The sequence below is a fragment of the Odocoileus virginianus genome, chromosome 4 (genome assembly GCF_023699985.2).
Source record: "Odocoileus virginianus isolate 20LAN1187 ecotype Illinois chromosome 4, Ovbor_1.2, whole genome shotgun sequence".
NCBI classification, from domain to species: Eukaryota; Metazoa; Chordata; class Mammalia; order Artiodactyla; family Cervidae; genus Odocoileus; species Odocoileus virginianus.
This window is the reverse complement of record NC_069677.1, coordinates 64,083,441-64,109,465: the sequence shown is the minus strand read 5'-3', so window position 1 is coordinate 64,109,465 and position 26,025 is coordinate 64,083,441. Positions and strand designations below refer to the sequence as shown.

Below are 26,025 nucleotides of genomic sequence, written 5' to 3'. Positions count from 1 at the left end.
TTAAGTGTTTCCTGGAAAACAAAGCAGTATTATTTCACAGTGTGATGACTGGACTCACGCTTCTCCTTGGACCATTCGTGCTCCCTTCTCTCCCTCCCCTTTCATTTTTTTACAGCATGAAACAAAAACATATAAATAGGTTCCTAGCAGAAGGGTGAAGGGGCTTTATCATCCTGACTGACTCCACCAGAAATAAGATATTTTTACAAAGGGATGAAGAGTAAAATTAGTAAGATAGGTCCATTTTTCAAGACTCCATGATTTTATCATCTGGCATTAGGAAATAGTAGATTGTCACACATACACCAAATTCAGTTGTTTCTGAGAGATTTCACTTTAGCTCTTTGTAATACATAAGTATAAATGACATATGTTTTGATTATTTGAAATCATTCTTTTGGTTCAGTTTGGTCACAAATTCACTTTACCTTTTGGTGTTTCTTGCAGAGCAGAGGCACATACCTCAGTGATGAAGTGCTCAAAGTTCATCTCTGCCATGTAGAAGGATCAGGAAGATGATCATTATCAAAGGATACTTGTGGTCAAAGCCATACCACATTCTGAAGAGCCAGGCACTCTCTGATTTTGTTGTGCTTTTACCCAAATTATTTGCTTCCTGGAAAAGGGACAGTAGAAGAAGTCATTAGAGAAATGATCAATATAAAATACTGACATATAATATCAACATTAATATATAGTATGTATTTAGTATATTTTAACTATATATCAAATCAAACCACTTAAAAAAAAAAAACTTTCCAGGTAGAGTCATTTTTATCTAAATGGTGAAGCAGCTGCCAAGCAATTAGCTCATAGATCTTGCCATACGGATGAGACTCTTGTGGCATAATTCAACATTTACTTTTCTTAATAATCCCTGTTTTATTCAACAGCTTAGAAATGTCACTTTTTTAACACCAATAAAAATGATATTTCTGTCAGATTGCTGTTGTGGGAATTTTGTAGTTACTACTGTCAAATTTGGATGGTATTTATTTATGATTTACCAAAAGGTCAAGACTAAAGGGCTAACAGACTAATCATTGTTAAACTAGTTTTCATTCATTTTCTTTTAGATAGATCACTACCAAATGCTCTGGTTAATTTTTTGATATCTTTCTCCTTCAATTCTGAAGTTTTGAAATAGACAGTCTTGTTAAGAAGCCTGTAATAACTGAATGTGTTTATCTCCCAGCCCCCTTGCCTCCCCTCTTTTTTCCAAAAGGACACAGTGGGAGGGATGAAGAAAAGGAATTAAGAAGGTCAAAAAGAAAGCATTTGGTGGGTGTTTATGTAACAGTACAGGATGAAAATGTGAGAAAAAGGGGAAAAGGTGAAAATTTTTTGTGAACTTTATAGAGGTAGATGATGAACATTGCAGTGTGGTATGAAGGAGATTCAGTGACATTTTATCTTTTTCTTTGTATCCCATTTCTCATATTAAGAAAATTCTGGATTTCAATCAGTTGCAATTATCTCCATCATTAAAAGCATTTATATATTAAAATGGATTTCATTGCTTTGTTTGGACCATTGGTTTCCATCCCCAAATGGTTTCAGGAGTTCACAGTCCAGTAGTAAGGGAACATTCGCAAGAAATCAGGATGCATGGAAGACAGTGACAAACCACTGGCTGCTCCAAAGCCAGCCTTAAGATGAATCTAAGTTAATTTGCTTCATTTAATGTATTTACTTTTTATTCCCCTCTCCAGACAGTACCACTGATGGTTAATGATAAATAACTGAACACAAAGGCTGTATTCTGCTCCGAAACACATGTCACAGCAGGTGCTTCAGTTCCATGCCTCACAAACATAATGGGGATGTAAGAAGGCTTAAGTGTGATCCCTTTCTAGGTAGCCATCTAAACTCTGTCTAAAATGATTGAAGCAGAAACTCAACAATAAAATGAAAACCCAAACCGGCAGGCTTTCTCATTGGTTGTTTGAAGATCTCTGATTTCCAACACCGAATAGTTTCCTAAACAGCATTCCTTAGTATGTCACTGTTCTGTGTGATGTTGATGGAAATTCTGTGCTAATGATTCAGGAAAAGGTGGGTTTGAGCATGTTAAACAGGATTGCTATTTACAGAAATTTTTAGAATCTTTCATTTATAAGTGAGCATTGTAAACTTTTGAGAGGGAAGCTTTTCTCAAACTTACCTGACCACATGCCCCATCCCCAAGCTCCTCAGTGGGACATCCATGATCTTTCCATGGATGTTTGAGTTTCATAGATCTGTTTTCTGATACACCTGGAATGCCATGCCCTGTTATCTAGAGTTAGAATTTATTCATTACATTTCCACTAAAAGGAAACCAGGGTGTCCAGTTCAATTTCCATTCTTCCCTGAACCTTTCTCTAGCTATTTCTACCCTGCAAAAGGTGTCAGATTGGCAAAGTTGCTGCTATACTTAGTGTTTTCTTCATCATCCTGCAACTTTGCAAGTTGTTTCTGAGTCACCATCTCTCAAACAGGTCAGCAGCTGGGGCACAGCTAGGAGAGTAAAACTGTTCTCCTTAAACTAAACTAGGTAGAAAAGCTCTGGGCCAACACTGGAGTTCTTGCTTTCTTTGCTTTCTTTCTTTCTTTTTAAAGAACAATAGGAGTTACAAATTTAGTCCATCAAGAGGCATGGTTAATTTTCATAGCTAGTAACATCTACTGATGACAAGATAGTCATTGAAGAAAACTGATAGAAAAGAGTTAAGCAAATTTCTGTTTTTTTGTTTCGTTGTTTGTTACTAAGTTAAGGTGGGCTGTGTAGTGGTGAGCTTAGCTGGCAGTCAGGGGCCCACGCTTCTAGCCCCCACTCTGCAGTAGCCTAATTGAATGACATTTGCCGTAATAGTCCTCAGCTATGGAATGCTCATTAATTCCTAGGCAGTGTGTTGGTCACATTATCTGGTCATTAACTTTTTCAGTCATTATTTTTCAGTTTTCACAGCAATCCATCAGTGTAAGTTGTGTTATACCTATTTTACAAGTGAGGATCTAGCGAGACTCAAAGAGAAGAGGTGAGTCCAAAGTCACACAGCGAGCAAGCTACAGAGCTGCAATTTGAATGTACGACTAATGGATTCCAAAGGTGATGTTTTAACAGAAACAGACTCACAAACTCAGAGAACAAATTTTTGGTTGCCAGGGGGAAGGAGTAGGGAAGGGATAGTTAGGAAGTTTGGGATCAACATGTACACATTGCTACATATAAAATGCATAACCAATAAGGACCTACTGTATAGCACAGGGAAATCTGCTCAATTTTATGGGGCAGCCTGGATGGGAGAGAAGTTTAGGGGAGAATGGATACATGTGTATGTATGACAATATCCTTTGCTGTCCATCTAAAACTATCACAGCATTTTTAATAGTCTATACTCCAATACAAAATAAAAAGTTAATAAAAAACAAAGATGATGTTCTTTCTGCTGGTCTCTCACTCAGCCTTTACATTTTGAAAAGAATGTACATTGCTTGATAAGCTATTTGGGTTGCAGTCTCCTTGTCTGTAAAATGAATTGAGGAAATTAGATTGACTGGTTTCTGAGGTCCTAACCATACGGAAAATATTGTATTATCATTAATGATAGCAACAATAATAGCTGACACTTCTTGAACAGATACCATGTGCCAGACACTATTCAAAGTTCTTCTTGTATATTATTATTCCCATTTTACAGATGAGGAAACTGAGGCAACTGCGGCACAGAGCGGTTTCCAACCACGCTTGTGGCTTCTCAGCAGCAGCCAAGATTCCTATCATGGGGCCCTGGGGTTCGTGAAGAGCAAACTAGAGCAAATGTCTCAACCCAAGGTTGAGACAGAGCAGCTGTATATACCCCTAAACATAATGAAAATACATGGCTCCTCTCAGGTGGCTGAACCACTGACAGGTCAGAAAGTATCAGTATGGAAACTTAACTTCAGTGTTATAAATTTCTCTAGACGCCTAAATACTGGTTTCAGGGGTTTCTCAGGGTTTTAGAAACCTTCCCTGACTTTAACTCCCATTTCCATCTCCTTTTCATTTTATTTTATCTCCTGAGGGGAATATATCAGAACTTACAAATGCTCCTGAAAGAGTTTATAATCTATTTCTGGCAAATCTTCCAGAAGAATTTTTTTTATTTTTGCCAGCTGATGAGAGCAACACATACTAGATGGTATTTTGGGGAAAATGTTAACACTTGTAATCTATTTTTCAAACTTTAATTTACTTGGGATACTGGAGATGTTACTCATTTCACTACTTTGTTGAGAAATAAACTGGGTTTCCATTAGAATAAAATATAGAACATGTATTTCCAGGTAAGGAAAATACCACTGAGGACCCAGCATTGACTTTTTCTGCTGATCTGAGATAAAATGTTCAGTGTATGTCTTAAATATCTGTTGGCCCAGTTCTGGATTCATTCATTTATTTCTCTGAAGTTATTGATGACTTAATAACTTGGTTATGAAAGGCCATCAATAAATGAGGAAAAATAAATGAGTTAGTCCACTATGTGCTCTGCTTGTTCACTGGGGGTTGAAGATAAATGTTCCAAGGGAAGGCCAGCCTTTGCAGCCACCCAGGAACATGGGAAGTATCTGATGAGGCAGCACGGAGGGCAAGCCCCCGAGGGGGCTCAGATGGGCAGAGGACAGCAGGTAGCATCAATTTACCTAGATTATTCTGAAGCTGAGATCAGATCACACCCCAGGACAATGGATGTGAGCTGTCATCAGAAAAATCTGGAACATGGTGATATTTTCTTTATTGCTAGCAATACATCTTCCCATCTGAGTTCTTGGATGCCAGAGAGGAAGTGGCACACATGTTGGAAAAAGCAGAGGATCCAGAAACTGAAGACAAAGATTTGAGTTCTCTCGACTGTCTCCCATTCAATAATAATGATACACTTTCCAACCCTGAATCTCATGTTTCACAGCTGTAAATGGGAACTGGAGATTCAAGGGCATTGAATCTTAGCTTTTATTTGCCCTTGATACTTCTAAGAGGCAGAGTGTTTGATATATGTGCAATTTCGGGTTCCTTTATTATCCTCTATTTCTGGGAAAATGTACAAATGACCGGGGCATTTGATGTCTTTCCTTTTTCTCCTTAAACAAGGGAATAGATCAGAGGGTGGGAAGTGGCAGAGCGCAGTAGGGAGTGAGTAGTTGTCTTTTAAGTGATCCCTCTAGCAACACCCTAGAGAGGGAGCAAGAGGAAAATTATGAAGGTACTCTTTGTTTTATGCTTATTTGGACCCCTGAGAGAAAACAAAAGGCTCTGGCAAGAAATCTTTGAAAACCAGACCCTGAAGCAAGAGGGGATTGTTTGTTGTATTAACCTTAGTGAGAAAGAACTAAGCCAATGTAAATACATTCCTCTATCAACATTCGAACGAGGGACCTTTGCTAAGTGAACCAGATGAACTTCTGCTCTGGGCTAATCATATGGGATTGCTCCTCACTTAATGGGGATTCAGTGGATTAAGAGAGAGAAGATTTTCCTTTCTATTTCTCAAGATTTCATATTCTAAAGTCAATGGAGGTTGTACAGAATAATGAAAATGACAGGTAATTATCATAATAAGTCTGTAGGGTTCCTTATGGTTCCAGAGCACTTTTCCCAGTAGTAAGTGTGAATGGAATTTAATAGCAGTACTTTTGCCCTGACATCTCCCCCAGTTTGGAATGTATTCACGTGATAATTTAAAATTTATTGCCTTGGTTTTATGATGACCAAGGAGAGGACTAGAATCTCTGTCCCTAAAGGGAAATATTTCTGGGTTCTGAAGAGGGGGGACGTATACAATTGAGGGGGAAAAGGGAATTTTTTTCAAATTTATGTTTTAAAAAGTAATTTTAATTCTTAGCCTCCAAATAGAAAGTATTTTATGCAAACATTTCTACCTTCCCCACACCATGATAAATTCATAAATGTTCCCAAGAAGGTATAGTCAGAAAATATATGCTTAGAAAAAAAAAAATGAAGGAAACAACCAGACAAGGATGAATAGAACTGCCAAGAGGAAACTTAGACATCACAGATATATGATTAGATGGGCTAAATTCATAATTTCATTACCACAAAAAAAGGATGGTGACTACTTCAAAAATAATATTGTCTGTACAAAGGATTCAAGTTAATTCAGTGAAAATAAATTGTTTGGCTCAGGTAAATATAATACTTTGGTGATTTAAAAACATATATTCATAAACTCTTTGGTACCTATTCCTTTAAAAGATGGAGACTTTCTCCCTTGCAGTGTGATCAGGGGCAAGTGGCTTATTTTTCTGAAACTGTTGTATTCTCTGTGAGATGTGGATGCAATACCTACCTCATAGGGCTTCCATGAGAAACACCTGAAATAATGTATGTGATAGGTAGCATTCAGTTCAGTTCAGTTCAGTTGCTCAGTCGTGTCCAACTCTTTGCGACTCCATGAATCGCAGCACGCCAGGCCTCCCTGTCCATCACCAACTCCCGGAGTTTACTCAAACTCATGTCCATTGAGTCGGTGATGCCATCCAGCCATCTCATCCTCTGGCGTCCCCTTCTCCTCCTGCCCCCAATCCCTCCCAGCATCAGGATCTTTTCCAATGAGTCAACTCTTTGAATGAGGTGGCCAAAGTACTGGAGTTTCAGCTTCAGCATCAGTCCTTCCAATGAACACCCAGGACTTATCTCCTTCAGGATGGACTGGTTGCATAGTGCTTCACAGATTGTCCAATAAATAGTAGATATGAGTTTAAAAAAAATGGAGACTAATTTCCTTTCCTATTCAGTGTGGACCATATTTAGTGACTCATTTTTTTTTTTTTTTTTTAGTGACTCATTTTTAATCAATAGAATGGAGCAGAAGGGATGGTGAATATCTAAGAGTAGGTCACAAAAAGGCATTGTGGTTTCCTCCTTGCTGTCTGTCTTGAAGCTCTGAGGGAAGTCAGCTACCATATCGTGAGGACACTCAAGCAGCTCTGTGGAGAAATCTACGTGGTAAGGGTCTGAGTCTCCTTGAAGAGTTAGCAAGGAACTGAGGCCTCCTGCTGACATGGAAGTGGATCCTTCAGCCCCAGGCGAGCCTTCAGATGACTAACTCTGGCTGACATCCTGACTGCAACCTCAGGAGAGACCCTGCAACAGAAACACTCAGCTAACTTGCTCTCAAGTTCCTGACCCATAGAAACTGTGAGGTAATAAATGTTTGTTATTTCAAGCCACTAATTTTCAGGACAATTTATTGTCCAGTAGTAGAAGCCTGATACAACTACATACTACTAATAGAATTATAAGTTCTACATGTAAAAGGTACTGGAGTTGAAAAGGTACTTTGGAACAAGAAGATCCTAGCTCATGCCATCCCCCAATGACAGTACTCCAAATCACAAACACCATAGCAAAGTTAAGGAAGGGTCTTACATTTAGACTTGTGATTTGAGTGCTGGGAAAGATTGAAGGCAGGAGGATAAGGGGATGACAGAGGATGAGACAGTTAGATGGCATCACTGACTCTATGGACATGAGTTTGAGTAAGATCCAGGAATTGGTGATGGACAGGGAAGCCTGGCATGCTGCAGTCCATGGGATTGCAAAGAGGTGGACATAAGTGAGCAACTGAATTGAACTGAGCAGAGTGTTATATTTTTACCTGAAAATGAAATGAAACAGAACAATGTTTCCCTCTACAAAACTACTTTCAAAATACATAATGGCTGATAGAATAACTGGTACCATAAATATGTGATAGAATTCAGGCAGCAAAGGACTGTGATCCTTGAAAGAAGGAAAACAAATGAAATGAGCCCTATATTATTCTTTTGTTCTGCCAGGAGGCCCTTTCCCAATGGTAGTGTGAAGAGGTAGAGTCTAAGTAGAGAACAATTCAAGCTGAGAACAACAGTTTCATGAGCTGTGGAACTAGAAATTGAGTTTGGGTATTATTGCAGTGGCTGGAACTTTTATGTTGTCTTGGGAAAGTTGGTTTAATTCTTGGAACTCCAATTTCATCCTTCATAAAATAAGATTTAGGACTTCCCTGGTGGTCATGTGGTTAAGAATCCATCTGCCAATACAGGGGATGTGGGTTTGATCCCTGGTCCAGAAAGATCCCAACTAAGCACGTGTGCCACAACTACTGAGCCCCTCTGCAGCAACTATCAAAGCCCACAGGCCCTAGAGGCCATGCTCTCCAATAAAAGAAGCCACTGCAATGAGAAGCCTGCACTCTGCAACTAGAGAGTAGCCCCTGCTTGCCACAACTATTGAAAGCCATGCAGCAACAAAGATCCAGTGCAGCCATAACTAAATAAATAAAAGCTTTAAAAGTGAGATTTATAATATGTATATTGATTGGTCAAGTTAGAGATTCAGTTCAGTTCAATTGCTCAGTCATGTCTGACTCTTTGTGACCCCATGAATTGCAGCACACCAGGCCTCCCTGTCCATCACCAACTCCCGGACCCATGTCCATCGAGTTGGTGATGCCATCCAGCCATCTCATCCTCTGTCGTCCCCTTCTCCTCCTGCTCTCAATCCTTCCCAGTATTAGGGTCTTTTCCAATGAGTCAACTCTTCGCATGAGGTGTCCAAAGTATGGGAGTTTCAGCTTCAACATTGGTCCTTCCAATGAACACCCAGGACTGATCTCCTGTAGGATGGACTGGTTGCATCTCCTTGCAGTCCAAGGGACTCTCAAGAGTCCTCTCCAACACCACAGTTCAAAAGCATCAATTTTTTGGCACTCAGCTTTCTTCGCAGTCCAACTCTCACATCCATACATGACCACTGGAAAAACCATAGCCTTGACTAGACAGACATTTGTTGGCAAAGTAATGTCTCTGCTTTTTAATACGCTATCTAGGTTGGTCATAACTTTCCTTCCAAGGAGTAAGCGTCTTTTAATTTCATGGCTGCAGTCACCATCTGCAGTGATTTTGGAGCCCCCCAAAATAAAGTCAGCTGCTGTTTCTATTGTTTCCCCATCTATTTGCCATGAAGTGACGGGACCAGATGCCATGATCTTAGTTTTCTGAATGTTAAGGTTTAAGCCAACTTTTTCATTCCCCTCCTTCACTTTCATCAAGAGGCTTTTTAGTTCCTCTTCACTCTCTGCCATAAGGGTGGTGTCATCTGCATATCTGAGGTTATTGATATTTCTCCTGGCAATCTTGATTTCAGCTGTGCTTCTTCCAGCCCAGTGTTTCTCATGATGCATATAAGTTAAATAAGCAGGGTGACATTATACAGGCTTGACGTACTCCTTTGCCTCTTTGGAACCAGGCTGTTGTTCCATGTTCAGTTCTAACTGTTGTTTCCTGACCTACATACAGGTTTCTCAAGAGACAGGTCAGATGGTCTGGTATTCCCATTTGTTGAAGAATTTTCCACAGTTTGTTGTGATCCACACAGTCAAAGGCTTTGGCATAGTCAATAAAGCAGAAGTAGATGTTTTTCTGGAACTCTCTTGCTTTTCGATGATCCAGCGGATGTTGGCAATTTGATCTCTGGTTCCTCTGCCTTTTCTAAAACCAGCTTGAACATCTGGAAGTTTGGGGTTCACGTATTGCTGAAGCCTAACTTGGAGAATTTTGAGCATTACTTTACTAGGGTGTGAGATGAGTGCAATCGTGCGGTAGTTTGAGCATTCTTTGGGATTGCCTTTCTTTGGGATTGGAATGAAAACTGACCTTTTCCAGTCCTGTAGCCACTGCTGAGTTTTACAAATTTAGAGGTTAAAGTCATTTTATATATGGTGCCTAATCACTAAATAGTAGCTACCATCTTCTTCTGCTTCCTCTTCCTTATTATTTTTGCTTTCTAGAGCATGTAATTATAGAATCTGCAGGTAAGGCATATATGTGTGTACATGGAATTTAGTCCTACTCAGTAAAAATAGTAGTGGGTAGGTTGTATTCTTTTCAGTGTATAAGCATGAGTAAGTAAAACCAAATTAAATTCAGTGTTAACCACAGAAAAACCCAAGATACTTGCTCTGAAATAGTCATTTACTTTTTCGCACAGAACTATTAGTTGCAGTAACATTAAAAAAAAAAAAACTCTCATATGGATCAGATAAATTTTAGAGGCTTCCCACACCAGGGATCAAACCCAGATCTCCCACATTGTGGATTCTTTATCATCTGAGCCACAAGGAAAGCTCAAGATTACTGGACTGGGTAGCCCTATCCCTTCTCCGGTGGATCTTCCTGACCCAGGAATTGAACTGGGGTCTTCTGAATTGCAGATGGATTCTTTACCAACTGAGTTATCAGGGAAGACTTTTAGAGGCTAGTATTTTATTTCTGAAATATTTGTTGGTATGTACCATAGGATTCCCATTCTATGAGGCCAATTCCAATAGCAAGTATGAAAAAATTGATAATTGTTAAATCTGAGGGACATATTTGTGGGAATCTTTTTTCTGTTTCCTATAAGTTTGTTAGAAATATTAGAAAATAATCACAAGGCAAAATTAAATATTACCTAATGACTAGATGACCCTACCATCTGTTAATGAATCTCTTTCCCTCCTGAACCTACTTGTATTTCCAGTCTTGTAACTCTAGATGACTCTGAGTACTAAGTATCAATTGTGCAGAAGAACAAGTACTTTTATTCTTCTCTAAATGAGGTTTTTCAGATTTAAGGGTATTCTAGGTTATGGTTTTCTGGGGTTTGGCACACAACTCTTCATTCACCTGATTCACATGCTCCATATTTTTAAAGACATTTCATTGTTGCCCTTCTTGGTGCTAGTCCTTCTGCTGGAGAAATCCTGATTCTTTTAAACTCCCTCTGTTCATTGAAGCTGCCCTTCTCTGGACCTTTCTCAGCTCTGCTTTGACTTCCTTAAGCTACAGTGACCAGAACTGATCTACCCAGGTTACACACAAGCATAAATGACAACCAAAAATCAGAATTTCAATGAAGGGATTTTCAGAAGCAAACATAAAATTGGAAGTTAGCCTTAAGAGAGCACATAGAGATACAATCAGAGTGTTAAAAATAAAGTTATATTTGAAAAGATGAAATTCAACCTCCTTGTTACTTGTTGACAGTTAATTGTTAATCAGTTGACAGGGCTTCCTCAGTGGTAAAGTATCCACTCGCCAAAGCAGGAGTTGTGGGATCAATCCCTGGGAAGGGAAGATCCCCTGAAGAAGGGAATGGCTACCCACTCCAGTATTCTTGCCTGGAGAATCCCATGGACAGAGGGGCCTGGAGGGCTACAGTCCATGGGGTCTCGAAAGAGTCAGACATAATTTAGCAACTAAATAACAACAACAACAACAGATGGTAGAGTTGGAAATGGAAGAAAAATGAGTTTTTAAAAAAGTTGCTTTAAGTCCCAAACTTGCAAGTTTTTGCTTCCATCATACATAGAATGAAATTAATCCACCACCATGGCCAATGATCTGGCTCCTCTTGGTCTCTCCCACTCCAGCTCCATTTGCTTCCACCTTACTCCCTCAGCTCCAGCTACACTGGTTTGCCTGCTGTGTATGGAGCACACCATAACCCACTGTGACATCATCCTTGACGATCCCTCTGCCTGGCCCGTTTACCCCAGAGCCTCTGCGCACATCTCACTTCTGCACATTGTTCAGGTGTCTACCTAAAGGCCACTTCCTCAGAAAGGAAGCCAGCCATAGCCTCTCTGTTGTTCTCCATCCTCTTCCCTGCTCTGTTGTTATTATTCTCTGAACTGACAGTGCATAGAGGTTTACCACTTTCTTCTCTGTGTCCACCACTAGAGTATAAGCTCTGTGAGGGTGAAGACTTTAAATTGGTAACTGATGCATCCTCCTCACACTTAGATTCCTGCCTGACATGGGTGGCTTATATGAATGAATGAATAAATGAATGAACAGACGCATGCACATCCATTAAGAGTGGAAGTTCTAGAACCAGATTATCTGGGTTAAAATTTCACCTCTTCTCACTACATGTCCTTCAGCAAGTTATTTAAATTCTCTGTATACAGTTTCCTTATTTAAAATACAAACATAATAATAACACCTACCCATAGGTTTATCCGGGTAAATGAGTTAACACAGCTGAAGTATTAACATTCAGAAATGTTAACAACAATAGTTAGCACTCTACAAATAATAGGATGATCATGAAAGATAGCAAGCAGGAAAAAGAGAAGCAAGAGTGGTGGCCCTTCTTGGGTAGCAGGAATTTTCTATTGAACTAAGAAGGCAGGTACGGTGCTCCAATGAGTCTTACCTTTTCTGTAATGCTGTGCTGCCAAGGACACAGCATCAAGTACAAGGAAAACTTCCTGTCAAGGGGGGAAGTTTGTCTAAGGGTGTTTTTATTTTTATATTTTTACATTTAAGAGAAATTTCACAGCTGCAATACCTTTCATTTCTTGAAGTGGCACATTTGCATACAGTATATATTTAAAGTTTAATATCTGCTTGTGGAACATGCTTTTTAAAGCTTCTGGGTTTGGAATGGGTAAGAACGTAATACCATTCACACTTTCAAGGTGTTACAAGGCAAAAAGGAAAATCGTGACACGGCTGGGTAGTCACAACTGCAAGTTCATACTTTCCAAAGGCTATTTTACACTCCAGAAACAGAGAAAGAGGAAATTCCTTCAAGGATATGTACATGTCATTACATAAGCTTATTATTGATTTTGAGAGTGATCAAAATTATGATCAGTAATTGCCATAATTATTTGAAAATTTAAGCTCTTGGTAACTTAAGAATAAGGTGAGCTTCCCTGGTGGCTCAGTGGTAAAGAATCCACCTGCCAGTGCAGGAGATGCGGGTTTGTTCCCTGGATTGGGAAGATCCCTTAGAGAAGGAAATAGCACCCCACTCCCATATTCTGCCCTGGGAAATCCCATGGACAGAGGAGCCTGGCAAGCTGTAGTCCATGGGGTTGCAAAAGAACTGGATATGACCAAACAACTGAACAACAACCAAGGATAAAGTATTTTTTTCAGAAATTGACCAGTGCAAAATACCTGTTTGTTAACGCAAAGCCAATTTAATAAAATGCAAACTGAGTGGAAAAATACAATCCTTCTAAGAATTAAATTTATGCTCTATAGTCAGAGCAACAGATGCTGATAATAAGCAAAGAGCTGTCAGGAAAAATGAGGGCAAAGAGGTTTTTGATATATGGTTTGAAAAGTCCCCCAAAATCCCCTTTGTCCAGGCTAAATGGCAGCTGCATGGGCACTGTGGTTTGTTACTTGCGGCCTGAGCCCACTGTTTCCTGTACTTGACATTGAAAATAAAAATTATTGCAAAATGTGATGAAAACCTTTATCTGAAATGTAGTTATCTTAGTAGTCAAACAGCATGAATAAGAACACTTCCAGGACACTTCTTAAAATTAAAACTATTTTTAAGCAGCAGAAGAGCAGTAGAAACCATGCAAATTACATGGAGGTTAGTTAGACACCTCCTCACATGTCCTCTACAGGAAGCCTCAAGTGAGAAAATTCTTTTAAAGCATTGTGATCTGTGAAGCTTTGTACAGCTTGGGGAGTGAGTGTAATTTTTCTCTCTAAGTGTAATGACTTAGTATATTGCTGATTATTATTTCCCTTCCCCCATCTTTGGCTACCAACAAGCTTACTTGTGGCTTAACTTTAGCAAGTATATAGGACCTTATGATCTTTTATTTATGATTTTTTTTTTTTACTTCTCTGGTTTTTGTCTTCCTTGGTTTTATAAATTTTTTAAACTGAATTTTAAAATTCTTAAAAGTATTTCACTATTATTTTATCATATGTGGTGGTATAAGCTGCTTCATTAAATTGTGAGATAAGACGGTTTTAATGAGATTAAGTTAGGTAGTTTTCATAAATATAATTTCACTTGATTGTTTTAACAACCTGGAGAAGTAGACATCATTATCATTTGCGTTATATAGATAGGAAAATTAAGATTCAAAGATGTAAAAAGCTTGCTGAAGATCCAAATACCATGTAGTTTTCACTGTTGTTGTTTAGTCGCCAAGTCATGTTTGACTCTTGCAACCCCATGTAGCCTGCCAGGCTCCACTGTCCATGCAATTTTCTAGGCAAGAATACTGGAGTGGATTGCCATTTCCTTCTCCAGGGGATCTTCCTGACCCAGGGATCGAACCCACATCTTCTGCATTGGCAGTTGGATTCTTTGTTGCTCAGCCACTGGGGTACAATTTTCACTGTACTATGTGGTATATCTCATTTCTCTAAGAACAACAAAAAAGTACTTTCAACTGATTAAAAGTATTTTCAGGTAAGAATTATTACTAAGTTGACAATGGTGTGAATGAGTGAAAATATAATTCATTTAAATTATAAAAGAAATAATATAAGCTAGCAGATAATCTTACCAATAATTACATGTAACTGTAAAGTATTAGGCACTTAGAGGAAGATGAAGAATTTTGATGAATTTTCTTATTCTATCACTTTTCTTTTAAAGAAAAAGATATGGGAGCAGGACAAAACTTAGATTAAAGCTTTGCTTAAAAGTAGGAGAAGGGATTAGTTGACCTGCATGATATAAAATGCTTTGTGAAAATCTTAACCAACAGACCTTCCTGACGACTCATTACAGCTCACCAGTGTAAGGAGACGGTTTTGATCACCTTTCGAAGGTCAATACTCTGGCCCTAATCCCAGTGTGCTGACACCCCTGCTGGGCTCAGTCCTGCAGTTAGGTGTCTTTCCTGGGCAGTAAAGTCAGTGAAAACAGCACCAGCCTGACCTTGGAACACATGTGGCAAAAGAAATTCAAAGTGCACATGAGCCAGATCATTGCCAACTTAATTTTCCAGCCCTTATTGTAGAGCATAGCATCCTTCCTTCTTTGTGTGAACCAGGAAAGCGGCAGCATCTTGCCTGGCAGCACTAACCAGCTGTGCCTCATTGATGTGATGGTAGGAAGAAACCACGAGATAAAAGAGATGGATTCTCTTCAAATTCAGATAGGATCAGGACATGATTCATTAACCAGCATCACTTATTTATGATGTTATTCTACCTGTGACTTCATGTCTGTCTACCTGCAATTTCAGCAAAAGGTGCAACATGGCTACACAGTTGTTAATGTTGGGTACCGAGTGAAAAACAACTAAAGCGAAATTGCTAATGACAGATTTCACTCTGATGTTAGATTCAACTCCAAAGTTTGGAGACTATACTTCTCTTACTGGAGGTGACAGCATGTTGTCTTGAACTGTTTTCCCTTAGGATTTTCAGGCTGTGCTTTTGCAGATTTTCAACATTTCTGTATTTCTGTATACCTCAACCTGATAAATGAGAAGTCACGCAGGAGAAGCAGGCCCATCTGTTTTGTGCCCCACATGTGTGGAACCTGCATCAAATCAGTTCCACTGAAATGACCACAGCAAGCAAGTTGCTGGGCAGGGATTTGAACTCCAGGCTGCCTGATTCCAAGAGCTGTGCTTTTGCTCCTACACTGCAGTTTCCAGGCTTTCTGAGGCCGCAAAGAGGGCACAAGTGTCTGCTGGTCCTAAGCACTCTAGAGGTTATGCACAGATTATAGACACCCTGAATTCCCATGTATTTTATAGTCATCTTGATTTGTTTTATCTGAGGAAATAGCCCCCTTTAGAATAGGGCTTCCTGGCTATGAAACAGAACAGCTCAGGTTGTTCTCTATGCCTCCGGTTCTCTGACTTGCCTGGTGTGAGGAGGGTTCCTCCTTCTGGTCTTCATCCAGGTCCACACCAACCCTGTTAAAGAGAACAGAGAACTGGTAACGGTCTTGTGCAGATGAGACGAGACAGTCTCTTGGGTCAGACCACCTGAACCAAAGAGAATATGAATCAGAGGACCGGTTTGGCAGAAAACCCTGGTACCTCTCCCTGAATCCAGAGAACATCAAATAGATTTATGGGAAAAGGAGAACTCACACAGCTGGGCCTCTGTACAGCTGGTGAAACAGAGCACTGACAGCTGTTCCCCACTGCTGTCTTTCCCAGCAAGAGGACCTGGGAGCGAAGCCCTCAGGGAAAGACCTCCCCGGCCCCCAAAAGGGCTCCTGGAGGGAGGGCCACCTGCTTCTCTGGCAGGACTCACTGACCACACTGCTCCGGGGATGTGGGGGCCTGGGCTGTAGCAGGCTTCCCAGGACAGAAACAAAAAAAAAAAAAGGTTTTTTTAGTTGCTTTACAATATTGTATTTAGCGAAAAATCTGATATTTCATCCAGATGCTCATGGAGGCTGGCAGTAGGGAGGATTCAGGTTTGTGGGACTTATACTATTTAGGGGGCTTTCTTTAAGCAAATTAATGCAAAACTACAAATATGAAATGAGGTATGAAAGTGACTCTTTACAACAAGAAAATAAATTGTAACACAATTCATAATTTTAAAATTTGTGCAACAGACATCTCAAAATCTATAAGATGTATAATGTTCTAATTAATTTACTGTCTGATACACCTCTAAAATAACTTTTCCTCTTGAGTTTTGCCTGCATACTTTCTTACTCTGTTTACATGATATAATGACTTTGTATAAGAGAGAATGGGGAGATAAGGTAGTCTTTCCTCTAGCAAGACTGATGGAAATTATTAATAATTGGGAGTCATTATAGCATGTTTCCTTATACAGACACACTTGCTGTGTGCAATACAGTTAAAGAATAGTACTCTGAAAAGACAAGATTTCTGATAAATTTCCCTTCATGCGATTCACACCAGCACTACTACCCAGTACATTTATCAGTGTAAGTGCTGCATCACTGAATATAAGTATTCTTGAATTTCTATTTTAACGGCGCATTGATGAGAACGGAATCCTCCACTTCGAATTTTACACATCTCACAACTGGAAGAATTTTCCACAGACTAGCTTCTGGCTCAGGGCATTTCAAGCCTTGTTTCTCCTCCACTAACCATAGACTTGTGAAGCCAGGTACCATAGAACACGTTCAATTTGGATTCAGCCTCGTGCCACTGTTCCTGTGAGCGGTCCCTGCAGAAGGACGAGCAGTGACTTGCCCTTCACAGAGTGAAGGGCAGACCACAAAACCCCACTGAATATAAGCTAAGTGCACTCCCAATTCAGTTTCCCCTTGGTCAGACCCCCCAGATGCCCAGGGCCACACCAGAGCCATCTGACCGGGGTGACGTAAGACCAAGAGGAAATGGTAGTAGAAAGAAACAGCGATCCAACTCAGCAGTGGTTAAAATCTATTCCTTTTGCAATTTTTACAAAAACATAGGACCCTGGGAACACAATGCTGGGGCTCTTCCCAGGGCCTTGGAAGGGCCGGAGCATGTGAGGGCCTGGAGCTTGAACTTCCTCTGCTCCGGGCAGTGGGCCTCTGCCTGTGGCAGGCAGGATGGGGTGGGGGGTGGTGGCTCAGGGCCTCAGCCACCTGCTCAAGCTCTGCCAGAGCCTTTCCTGAGAACACCACAACCTCTAGAGCTTTGGAGTCTTTCCTTGCCCTCCTGCCCCGGGAAACTCTTCTTTAGGGCCCTAGTTCTGTTCTCTGGGTAGGGGAGGGGAGGCAGGTGGAAGCCACCAGTCCTGCAGATGTGCTAGCCTGTGAAAGGAAAGCCGCAGTGCAGAGGCAGCCGGTTTAAAATACCTCTGATTCTTCAAGGACCTCTGGGCCTGAAGGGCCCCTTCTCACTAACCCAGGGGGTGAAGTGGGTAGCTATTTACTGTGTGTGGAATCTTTTGGCCTTCAGGTAACTGGAAAGAGACTCTGGTGGAGATTAACCTTTGATTTTCTTAGAGTAGAAAGAGCCATTTGACCTGTATTATTGAAGTTGGGGGGAGAGAAGGATGAGAGGAAAGAGGGAAATGGGGTCAGGAAGGAGAAAGGAGGGGCCTAGAGGGATGGAAGAAGGGGGGCGGGGGGAGGGGAGGGGGCTGGGGGGGAGGGAGGGAGAGGGCAGGGGTGGGGGGGCGGGAGGGGGTTGGGCGGGGGACGAAGGAGGGGCCGGAAGAGGATAGAGGGGGTGAGATCCTGGAAGGAAACGAGGAAGGAGTAGGGGAACAGAATGGAGGGGTGTTGAGGCCCAGCCTTCTGAGGTGAGTCTAGGCAATGAACCTGTGGTACAGCTGACCTGAGCCAGCCTCTGTGAACAGTGGGGCCCCAGGCCCCTTTTCTCATGTCTCTGGTGGACCTGAGCTCTCTGCAGGAGCCTTTACTACTGAGTAAGCCTGGACCCCTCCCCAGCCCCAAGAGTTAAGCAGCACCCATGCAGGCTGTGAACTGGACTGAGGGCCCTGAATTTTCCACGGCTGCATCTGTTTAGGGCCCCTTTCTTCAGTTCTCTGTTTAGAAAACTGGAGGGGACAAAAGTCAGATTTCACAAGAAACCCAACATTTAAAGTCTGAGGCAGCACTGAGATTTTCCACTGACGTTTAGGCTTTCCTCCCCAGCAGCCATCACAGTAGACCAGGCTAGTTTCAGTTATTCCATAAGCCAGATGGAGCAGAGGAAGGAGAGGGGGCAGTTTATGTCTTTCAGTTTTTTTTTTTTTCATTTATTTTTATTAGTTGGAGGCTAATTACTTTACATCATTGCAGTGGTTTTTGTCATACATTGAAATGAATTAGCCATGGATTTACATGTATTCCCCATCCCAGTCCCCCCTCCCACCTCCCTCTCCACCCTATCCCTCTGGGTCTTTCCAGTGCACCAGGCCCGAGCACTTGTCTCATGCACCCAACCTGGGCTGGTGATCTGTTTCACCCTAGATAATATACATTTCGATGCTGTTCTCTTGAAACATCTCACCCTCGCCTTTTCCTAGAGTCCACAAGTCTGTTCTATACATCTGAGTCTCTTTTTCTGTTTTGCATATAGGGTTATCGTTACCATCTTTCTAAAGTCCATATATATGTGTTAGTATACTGTAATGGTCTTTATCTTTCTGGCTTACTTCGCTCTGTATAATGGGCTCCAGTTTCATCCATCTCATTAGAACTGATTCAAATGAATTCTCTTTAATGGCTGAGTAATATTCCATGGTGTATATGTACCACAGCTTCCTCATCCATTCGTCTGCTGATGGGCATCTGGGTTGCTTCCATGTCCTGGCTATTATAAACAGGGCTGCAATGAACATTGGGGTGCACGTGTCTCTTTCAGATCTGGTTTCCTCAGTGTGTATGCCCAGAAGTGGGATTGCTGGGTCATATGGCAGTTCTACTTCCAGTGTTTTAAGAAATCTCCACACTATTTTCCATAGTGGCTGTACTAATTTGCATTCCCACCAACAGTGTAAGAGGGTTCCCTTTTCTCCACACCCTCTCCAGCATTTATTGCTTGTAGACTTTTGGATAGCAGCCATCCTGACTGGCGTGTAATGGTACCTCATTGTGGTTTTGATTTGCATTTCTCTGATAATGAGTGATGTTGAGCATCTTTTCATGTGTTTTTTTGCCATCTGTATGTCTTCCTTGGAGAAATGTCTGTTTAGTTCTTTGGCCCATTTTTTGATTGGGCCATTTATTTTTCTGGAGTTGAGCTGGAGGTGTTGCTTGTATATTTTTGAGATTAATCCTTTGTCGCTTCGTTTGCTATTATTTTCTCCCAATCTGAGGGCTGTCTTTTCACCTTGCTTATAGTTTCCTTTGTTGTGCAAAAGCTTTTAAGTTTCATTAGGTCCCATTTGTTTACTTTTGCTTTTGTTTCTAAAATTCTGGGATGTGGGTCATAGAGGATCTTGCTGTGATTTATGTCGGAGAGTGTTTTGCCTATGTTCTCCTCTAGGAGTTTTATAGTTTCTGGTCTTACATTTAGATCTTTAACCCATTTTGAGCTTATTTTTGTGTATGGTGTTAGAAAGTGTTCTAGTTTCATTCTTTTACAGGTGGTTGACCAGTTTTCCCAGCACCACTTGTTAAAGAGGTTGTCTTTTTTCCATTGTATATCCTTGCCTCCTTTGTCAAAGATGAGGTGACCATAGGTTCGTGGATTTATCTCTGGGCTTTCTGTTCTGTTCCATTGATCTATATTTCTGTCTTTGTGCCAGTACCATACTGTCTTGATGACTGTGGCTTTGTAGTATAGTCTGAAGTCAGGCAGGTTGATTCCTCCAGTTCCATTCTTCTTTCTCAAGATTACTTTGGCTATTCGAGGTTTTTTGTATTTCCATACAAATTGTGAAATTATTTGTTCTAGTTCTGTGAAAAATACCGTTGGTAGTTTTGATAGGGATTGCATTGAATCTATAGATTGCTTTGGGTAGTATAGCCATTTTGACAATATTGATTCTTCCAATCCATGAACACGGTATGTTTCTCCATCTGTTTGTGTCCTCTTTGATTTCTTTCATCAGTGTTTTATGGTTTTCTATTTATAGGTCTTTTGTTTCTTTAGGTAGATATACTCCTAAGTATTTTATTCTTTTTGTTGCAATGGTGAATGGTATTGTTTCCTTAATTTCTCTTTCTGTTTTCTCATTGTTAGTGTATAGGAATGCAAGAGATTTCTGTGTGTTAATTTTATATCCTGCAACTTTACTGTATTCGTTGATTAGCTCTAGTAATTTTCTGGTAGAGTCTTTAGGGTTTTCTATGTAGAGGATCATGTCATCTGCAAACAGAGAGAGTTTCACTTCTTCTTTTCCTATCTGGATTCCTTTTACTTCTTTTTCTGCCCTGATTGCTGTGGCCAACACTTCCAAAACTATGTTGAATAGTAGTGGTGAGAGTGGGCACCCTTGTGTTGTTCTTGATTTCAGGGGAAATGCTTTCAATTTTTCACCATTGAGGGTGATGCTTGCTGTGGGTTTGTCATATATAGCTTTTATTATGTTGAGGTATGTTCCTTCTATTTCTGCTTTCTGGAGAGTTTTAATCATAAATGCATGTTGAATTTTGTCAAAGGCTTTTTCTGCATCTATTGAGATAATCATATGGTTTTTATCTTTCAATTTGTTAATGTGGTGTATCACATTGATTGATTTGCGGATATTAAAGAATCCTTGCATTCCTGGGATAAAGCCCACTTGGTCATGGTGTATGATTTTTTTAATATGTTGTTGGATTCTGTTTGCTAGAATTTTGTTAAGGATTTTTGCATCTATGTTCATCAGTGATATTGGCCTGTAGTTTTCTTTTTTTGTGGCATCTTTGTCTGGTTTTGGAATTAGGGTAATGGTGGCCTCATAGAATGAGTTTGGAAGTTTACCTTCTTCTGCAATTTTCTGGAAGAGTTTGAGTAAGATAGGTGTTATCTCTTCTCTAAATTTTTGGTAGAATTCAGCTGTGAAGCCCTCTGGTCCTGGGCTTTTGTTTGCTGGGAGATTTCTGATTACAGTTTCGATTTCCTTGCTTGTGATGGGTTTGTTAAGATCTTCTATTTCTTCCTGGTTCAGTTTTGGAAAGTTATACTTCTCTAAGAACTTGTCCACTTCTTCCAAGTTGTCCATTTTATTGGCATAGAGCTGCTGGTAGTAGTCTCTTATGATCCTTTGTATTTCAGTGTTGTCTGTTGTGATCTCTCCATTTTCATTTCTAATTTTGTTAATTTGGTTCTTCTATCTTTGTTTCTTAATAAGTCTTGCTAATGGTTTGTCAATTTTGTTTATTTTTTCAAAAAACCAGCTTTTAGCTTTGTTGATTTTTGCTATGGTCTCTTACGTCTTTCAGTTTTATGTGGGACTCTATGAAGAGCATCTTGGGCGTCCAAGAGATATGCTGTTCTCCTCAGAGCAAGAATACATCTCCTCCCCCACCTCCCATTTCATGGAAGCTCAGCATCTGCTCCTGGGGCCAGGCCTGCAGTCTTTCTTGACTACAGCAAACTAAACATCTCAAGGAGCTTGGGTCTTCCCTGGTGGTTCAGTGTTTAAGAATCCACCTTCCAATGCAGGGGGTGAAGGTTTGATTCCTGGATGGGGAGTTAAGATCCCACATGCTGTGGGGCAACTGAGCCTGCATCCTCTGGAGCTCCTGAGCAGCAACCAAAGATCCTGTAAGATGTAATGTAGATCCTGTGTGCTGCAACTAAGCCCTGATACAGCCAAATAAATAAATATTAAAAAAAGTCTCATGAGGCTTGAGGAAACAGAACCCTATGTGAGTGTGAGTTATTTCCCTTCTGGGGCAACTAGAACAGAGAAGACATGGTCCCTGTCTTCATAGGGCATACAGTTGGGTAGATCTAATTTTTAAAAAATCTAAAAAGTTTATTATAATTTAAGGGCTATGAAGGAAAGGCACCTAAGAGTGAAGCCTTCTCTCGCTGGTGATTTTGGCTCCTTTTGATAGGAATCTTGCTAAAATATATTACCTGGCTCCCTGCCTCCTTAAACACAGTGTGATGGGGGTACTCGGAGCTTTACTGGAGGTCTCAGGATCGCCACTGGCCCCATAAAACCTAACACTCACTGTGTTATAATGATTTCCAAGAGGCATGTGAACCTCTTTATGCACATATTAAATGGTCCCTGGCTGCTATTCTTTTTCTTTTTGAAATTCTTGTATCTGCCAATTAGATTTCCTGCCTGCAACAATATGTCAGCATATTAACTCTGTGCTCGCCTTTTTATTTTTTATATTTTTCTCATTATGGCTTGTCATAGGATATTTTAAAAAATTTATTTGGTTTCTGCCATATATCAACTGTATTAACCATAGGTGTATATATTTAGTATGACAACCTGAGGGTCAGATTTCGTACATTTTTTCTTTTTAAGTTTATAATACATACACATATGTGACAATATAATACAATTGAAGCATTCTAGAAGGGCTTCTGAGAAAACAGCTTGTCTTCTGCTACACCCTGCACACCCACAGACTAACTGTCTGCCCCCATACTCCCTCCACCCCCACATTGCCTCCGAGGGCAATTTTTTGCGTTTTCTTGATTTTGATGTGTATACTGGCATCAGTGTGCATGGCACATTCACACAGCATCCCCAGGGTTAAACCAACATGCCAGTTGCATCTGTATCTCTTACTCTCTTCTTTGAGAAAGCAAATCAGAGTGCGAAAGCAGCCCCCTAAAGGGTTAACCTTGAGTCCCCTCACTTTTATGCATAAGATCACCTACATACTACGGGATCTTGAGAGATTATTAGAAAGAAGACACCGCGTCCTCCTGGAATGTGGTACCACATGTGTATACAGCAGCTCCCCAGGTGAGGTCACGGCTGTGTGGGATACAGTACAACCCCTGAGAGGATATCCTAGTTTCTTCAAAACCTTTCCCACAGCCTTGAACTACCCTTTCTGCTCATCTGACCTAAGGGCAGTGCCTTAGGGCTGGTAACTGGACGTGTCCTTGTTTCTGAGCCTCAGTGCCCAGTACAGCCCCTGTGCTCTGGCCCTGCCTGGATCAATGCCTCTTCCATTGATTGAACACTCTCTGTAAACTCCAGCTGGTGGTTGGGCCATGCTGGCCATCACTGGCCATCTGTGATGCCTTGCCTCTCTTTCTGAACTTCCCCCTCCTGCCCTTCCTCTCTGATCACCATCGTGGACTATCCATCTTGCTGTGCTAACTTCATTCAGATGCACCATCACTTAAACTTTTCACTGACTTGGGTGACAAGTAGCTGTACGTCTTCTATTCTGTCCTCTGCTTCCTGATAGAATCCCTCCTGGGGCACCTGTGATTGTCCTGCTGGCCCACCCTCTTTTCACCTGAGGTTAGAGCCAGCCATACGGCTAGCCAGCGCTCTTCAGGAGACAGCAGCCTTGGCTGGAATCCCAGACTCAAGGTCACCCTGTGGCCATTGAGGGGTGAGTGGACCCAGTTGTTAAGAGTTTCTTTGCTGTGTGATCTGCATTGCTCACTGCCTAGGTTTTCTGGTTAGTACAATGGGGATAATGATGGAACTTGCTTCCTAGGGTTGTTGTGTGTGGGCTTAGTCGTGTCTGACTCTGTGACCCCGTGGACTGTAAGCCCACCAGACTCTTTTGCCCATGGGATTTCCCAGGCAAGAATACTGGAGTGTGTTGCCATTTCCTTCTCCTAGGGTTATGGTGGAGATTAAATGAAAATACCTGTAAAGTGTTAGCTTAGGGCCTGGTACCTACTGAGCTGTAAAGACATGTTAGCAGCTATTGCCCATGTTATTATTATTTACAAATAATCGTTCTTTCTAGAACCTTTTTATTGTCTGCTCATTTTTATCTTTTGGCTGCACTGCCTGGCATATGGGATCTTAGTTCCCTAACTAGGGACTGAACCTGCATCCCCTGCACTGACAGGGTAGAGTCTTAACCATTGGACTGCCAGGGAAACCCCTAGGCTATTATTTTTATTATTATCAGTACTTTTTAGAATCATCGGGGCCAGAGCTCAGGACTGCCATGTTCACTGCTTAGCCCTTCTAGTTCCCGATTCTGCACTGGGCAACCCTCTGGTATAAACTAACAGCTACAGTGGAGCCATAGGTGGTGGCCAGGGCATAGCGGGGATTTCTGGTTTCACAGTAAAATATCAGTTCTATTTACGGAGCTTGCCACATTGGAATTCATTCACAATTTACTGGTAGACTAGGGAGGTGAGAGTGCAACAAAGAAGGAAAGGAAGGAGTTTAGAGAGCAAAGGGAAGGAAGGGAAGAATGAACAGAAAGAGAGCAAAGAGAAGGCAGGTAAAAAGGAAACAGTACATTATTGTAAAGAATAGGTAATACTAATATTAATAGCTAAGTTGCTTCAGTTGTGTCTGTTTGCGACCCCATGAACTGTAGCTCGCCAGGCTCTGTCCATGGGATTCTCGAGGCAAGAATACAGGAGTAGGTTGCTGTGCCCTCCAGGGGATCTTCCTGACCCAGTGGTTGAATCATCTCTTCCGTCTTTGGCATTGTCAGGCTAATTCTTTACCACTAGCACCACCTGGGAAGCCAAGAATAAGCTGGTGGATAAATAACCACAAAGGTGCATGCAACTTTAGAAAGGGAAGCTGAGGGTGGATGGAGGAACTACCACACAGTCCAAGAAAATGTCCAAAATTAGAGAACTGAATATAGAGAATATGAAGAGTCAGTGAAGGATTAAAAAGCAACTAAAAAGACTGGTTAAAATTTAATACCATGTTTTGCATTTTTGATGTACCTTTTAATTTTAAGCAAGTTGAGTGTTGCCTCTATGGTATTTAAATGAAAATGAAAATGAGCTTTGCACATATTCCCAGCTGTGCCCCGGAATATCTCACTCCAGGTTCCTCATTTACAACAAACAGCCAGTGCTGTTTTCAGAGCCAAACACATCTCTGGGCATCCCTCCCCTCCTGGGGCACCTCCATTCTTTGGAGAGTTTTATTAGACATATTGAAGTCTCAGGATGCTCCCATATCTAATCATGGCAAAATGAATGCTCCAAAGTTGGATTTTTCCTTAGAGGGGAAGCAAGGTAAGTAACAAAAGGCTCACTTTTCCCATTAAAGCCAACAAAATCCATTCTGATCCCTATCACTTAGCACCTCCGGAAAGGCAGTGAAATATTACCAGGGTTTACTCTCATTGTGTGAATTCCAATAGTCTTACTGTTCAGTTTGGTTCTTTTGAATGCCACCCCTCCCACCCCTCTGCTGACAGGGGCCGGGTGGTGGGGGAGGAGAAACCATTTCCTCTAAGACTGTATTTGATGGCTGAATGTAAAAAAATGACATTTTCAGTAAGGGAAGAGCGACTGGATATTGAGCACAACAAATACGGCAGGACAATGGAGGAGTCTGAAAGACACCCGCTGAGGCTTGGAGACTATTGTGTAGCCATGGGAACATCACATGGGACCCCAATCTGCTACTTCACTCCATCCCCACCCTATGTTATTGAAGAAATATTAGTCGAGCTTGTGTATGACCAAAATTAATATAATTAAACACTCAAATATTTTACATTGGTTTTGGGGAAATAAAAAAATAGGGTAATATAATTGGAAAAATCTCAGTTCATTTTATTTCGTGCAGCACAATAATTAGATGAGTTGGGAGTCTGCAGCCAGGCTGTATAAGTTCAAATCTTACTTCCAGGATTTATTGCATTTGTAATTTTGGGACAAATTATTTATCTCTCTAAACCTCAGCTTTCTCAGTTGTAAATGGAGATAAATATATATT

At 40.9% G+C, this 26,025-nt stretch overlaps 1 protein-coding gene across 1 annotated transcript in view; it reads right to left on the bottom strand.

Moving 5' to 3' along the window:
* The window catches only part of SLC9A9 (solute carrier family 9 member A9), a 639,391-nt gene that overhangs the window by 112,468 nt on the left and 500,898 nt on the right, over nt 1-26,025 (bottom strand). The window contains exons 13-14 of the mRNA XM_070466623.1: nt 15,655-15,710; nt 537-612 (exon numbers count right to left, since the gene is read on the bottom strand). Coding sequence (XP_070322724.1) covers nt 537-612; nt 15,655-15,710 — 132 coding nt within the window. The remainder of the gene's footprint in view (nt 1-536; nt 613-15,654; nt 15,711-26,025) is intronic.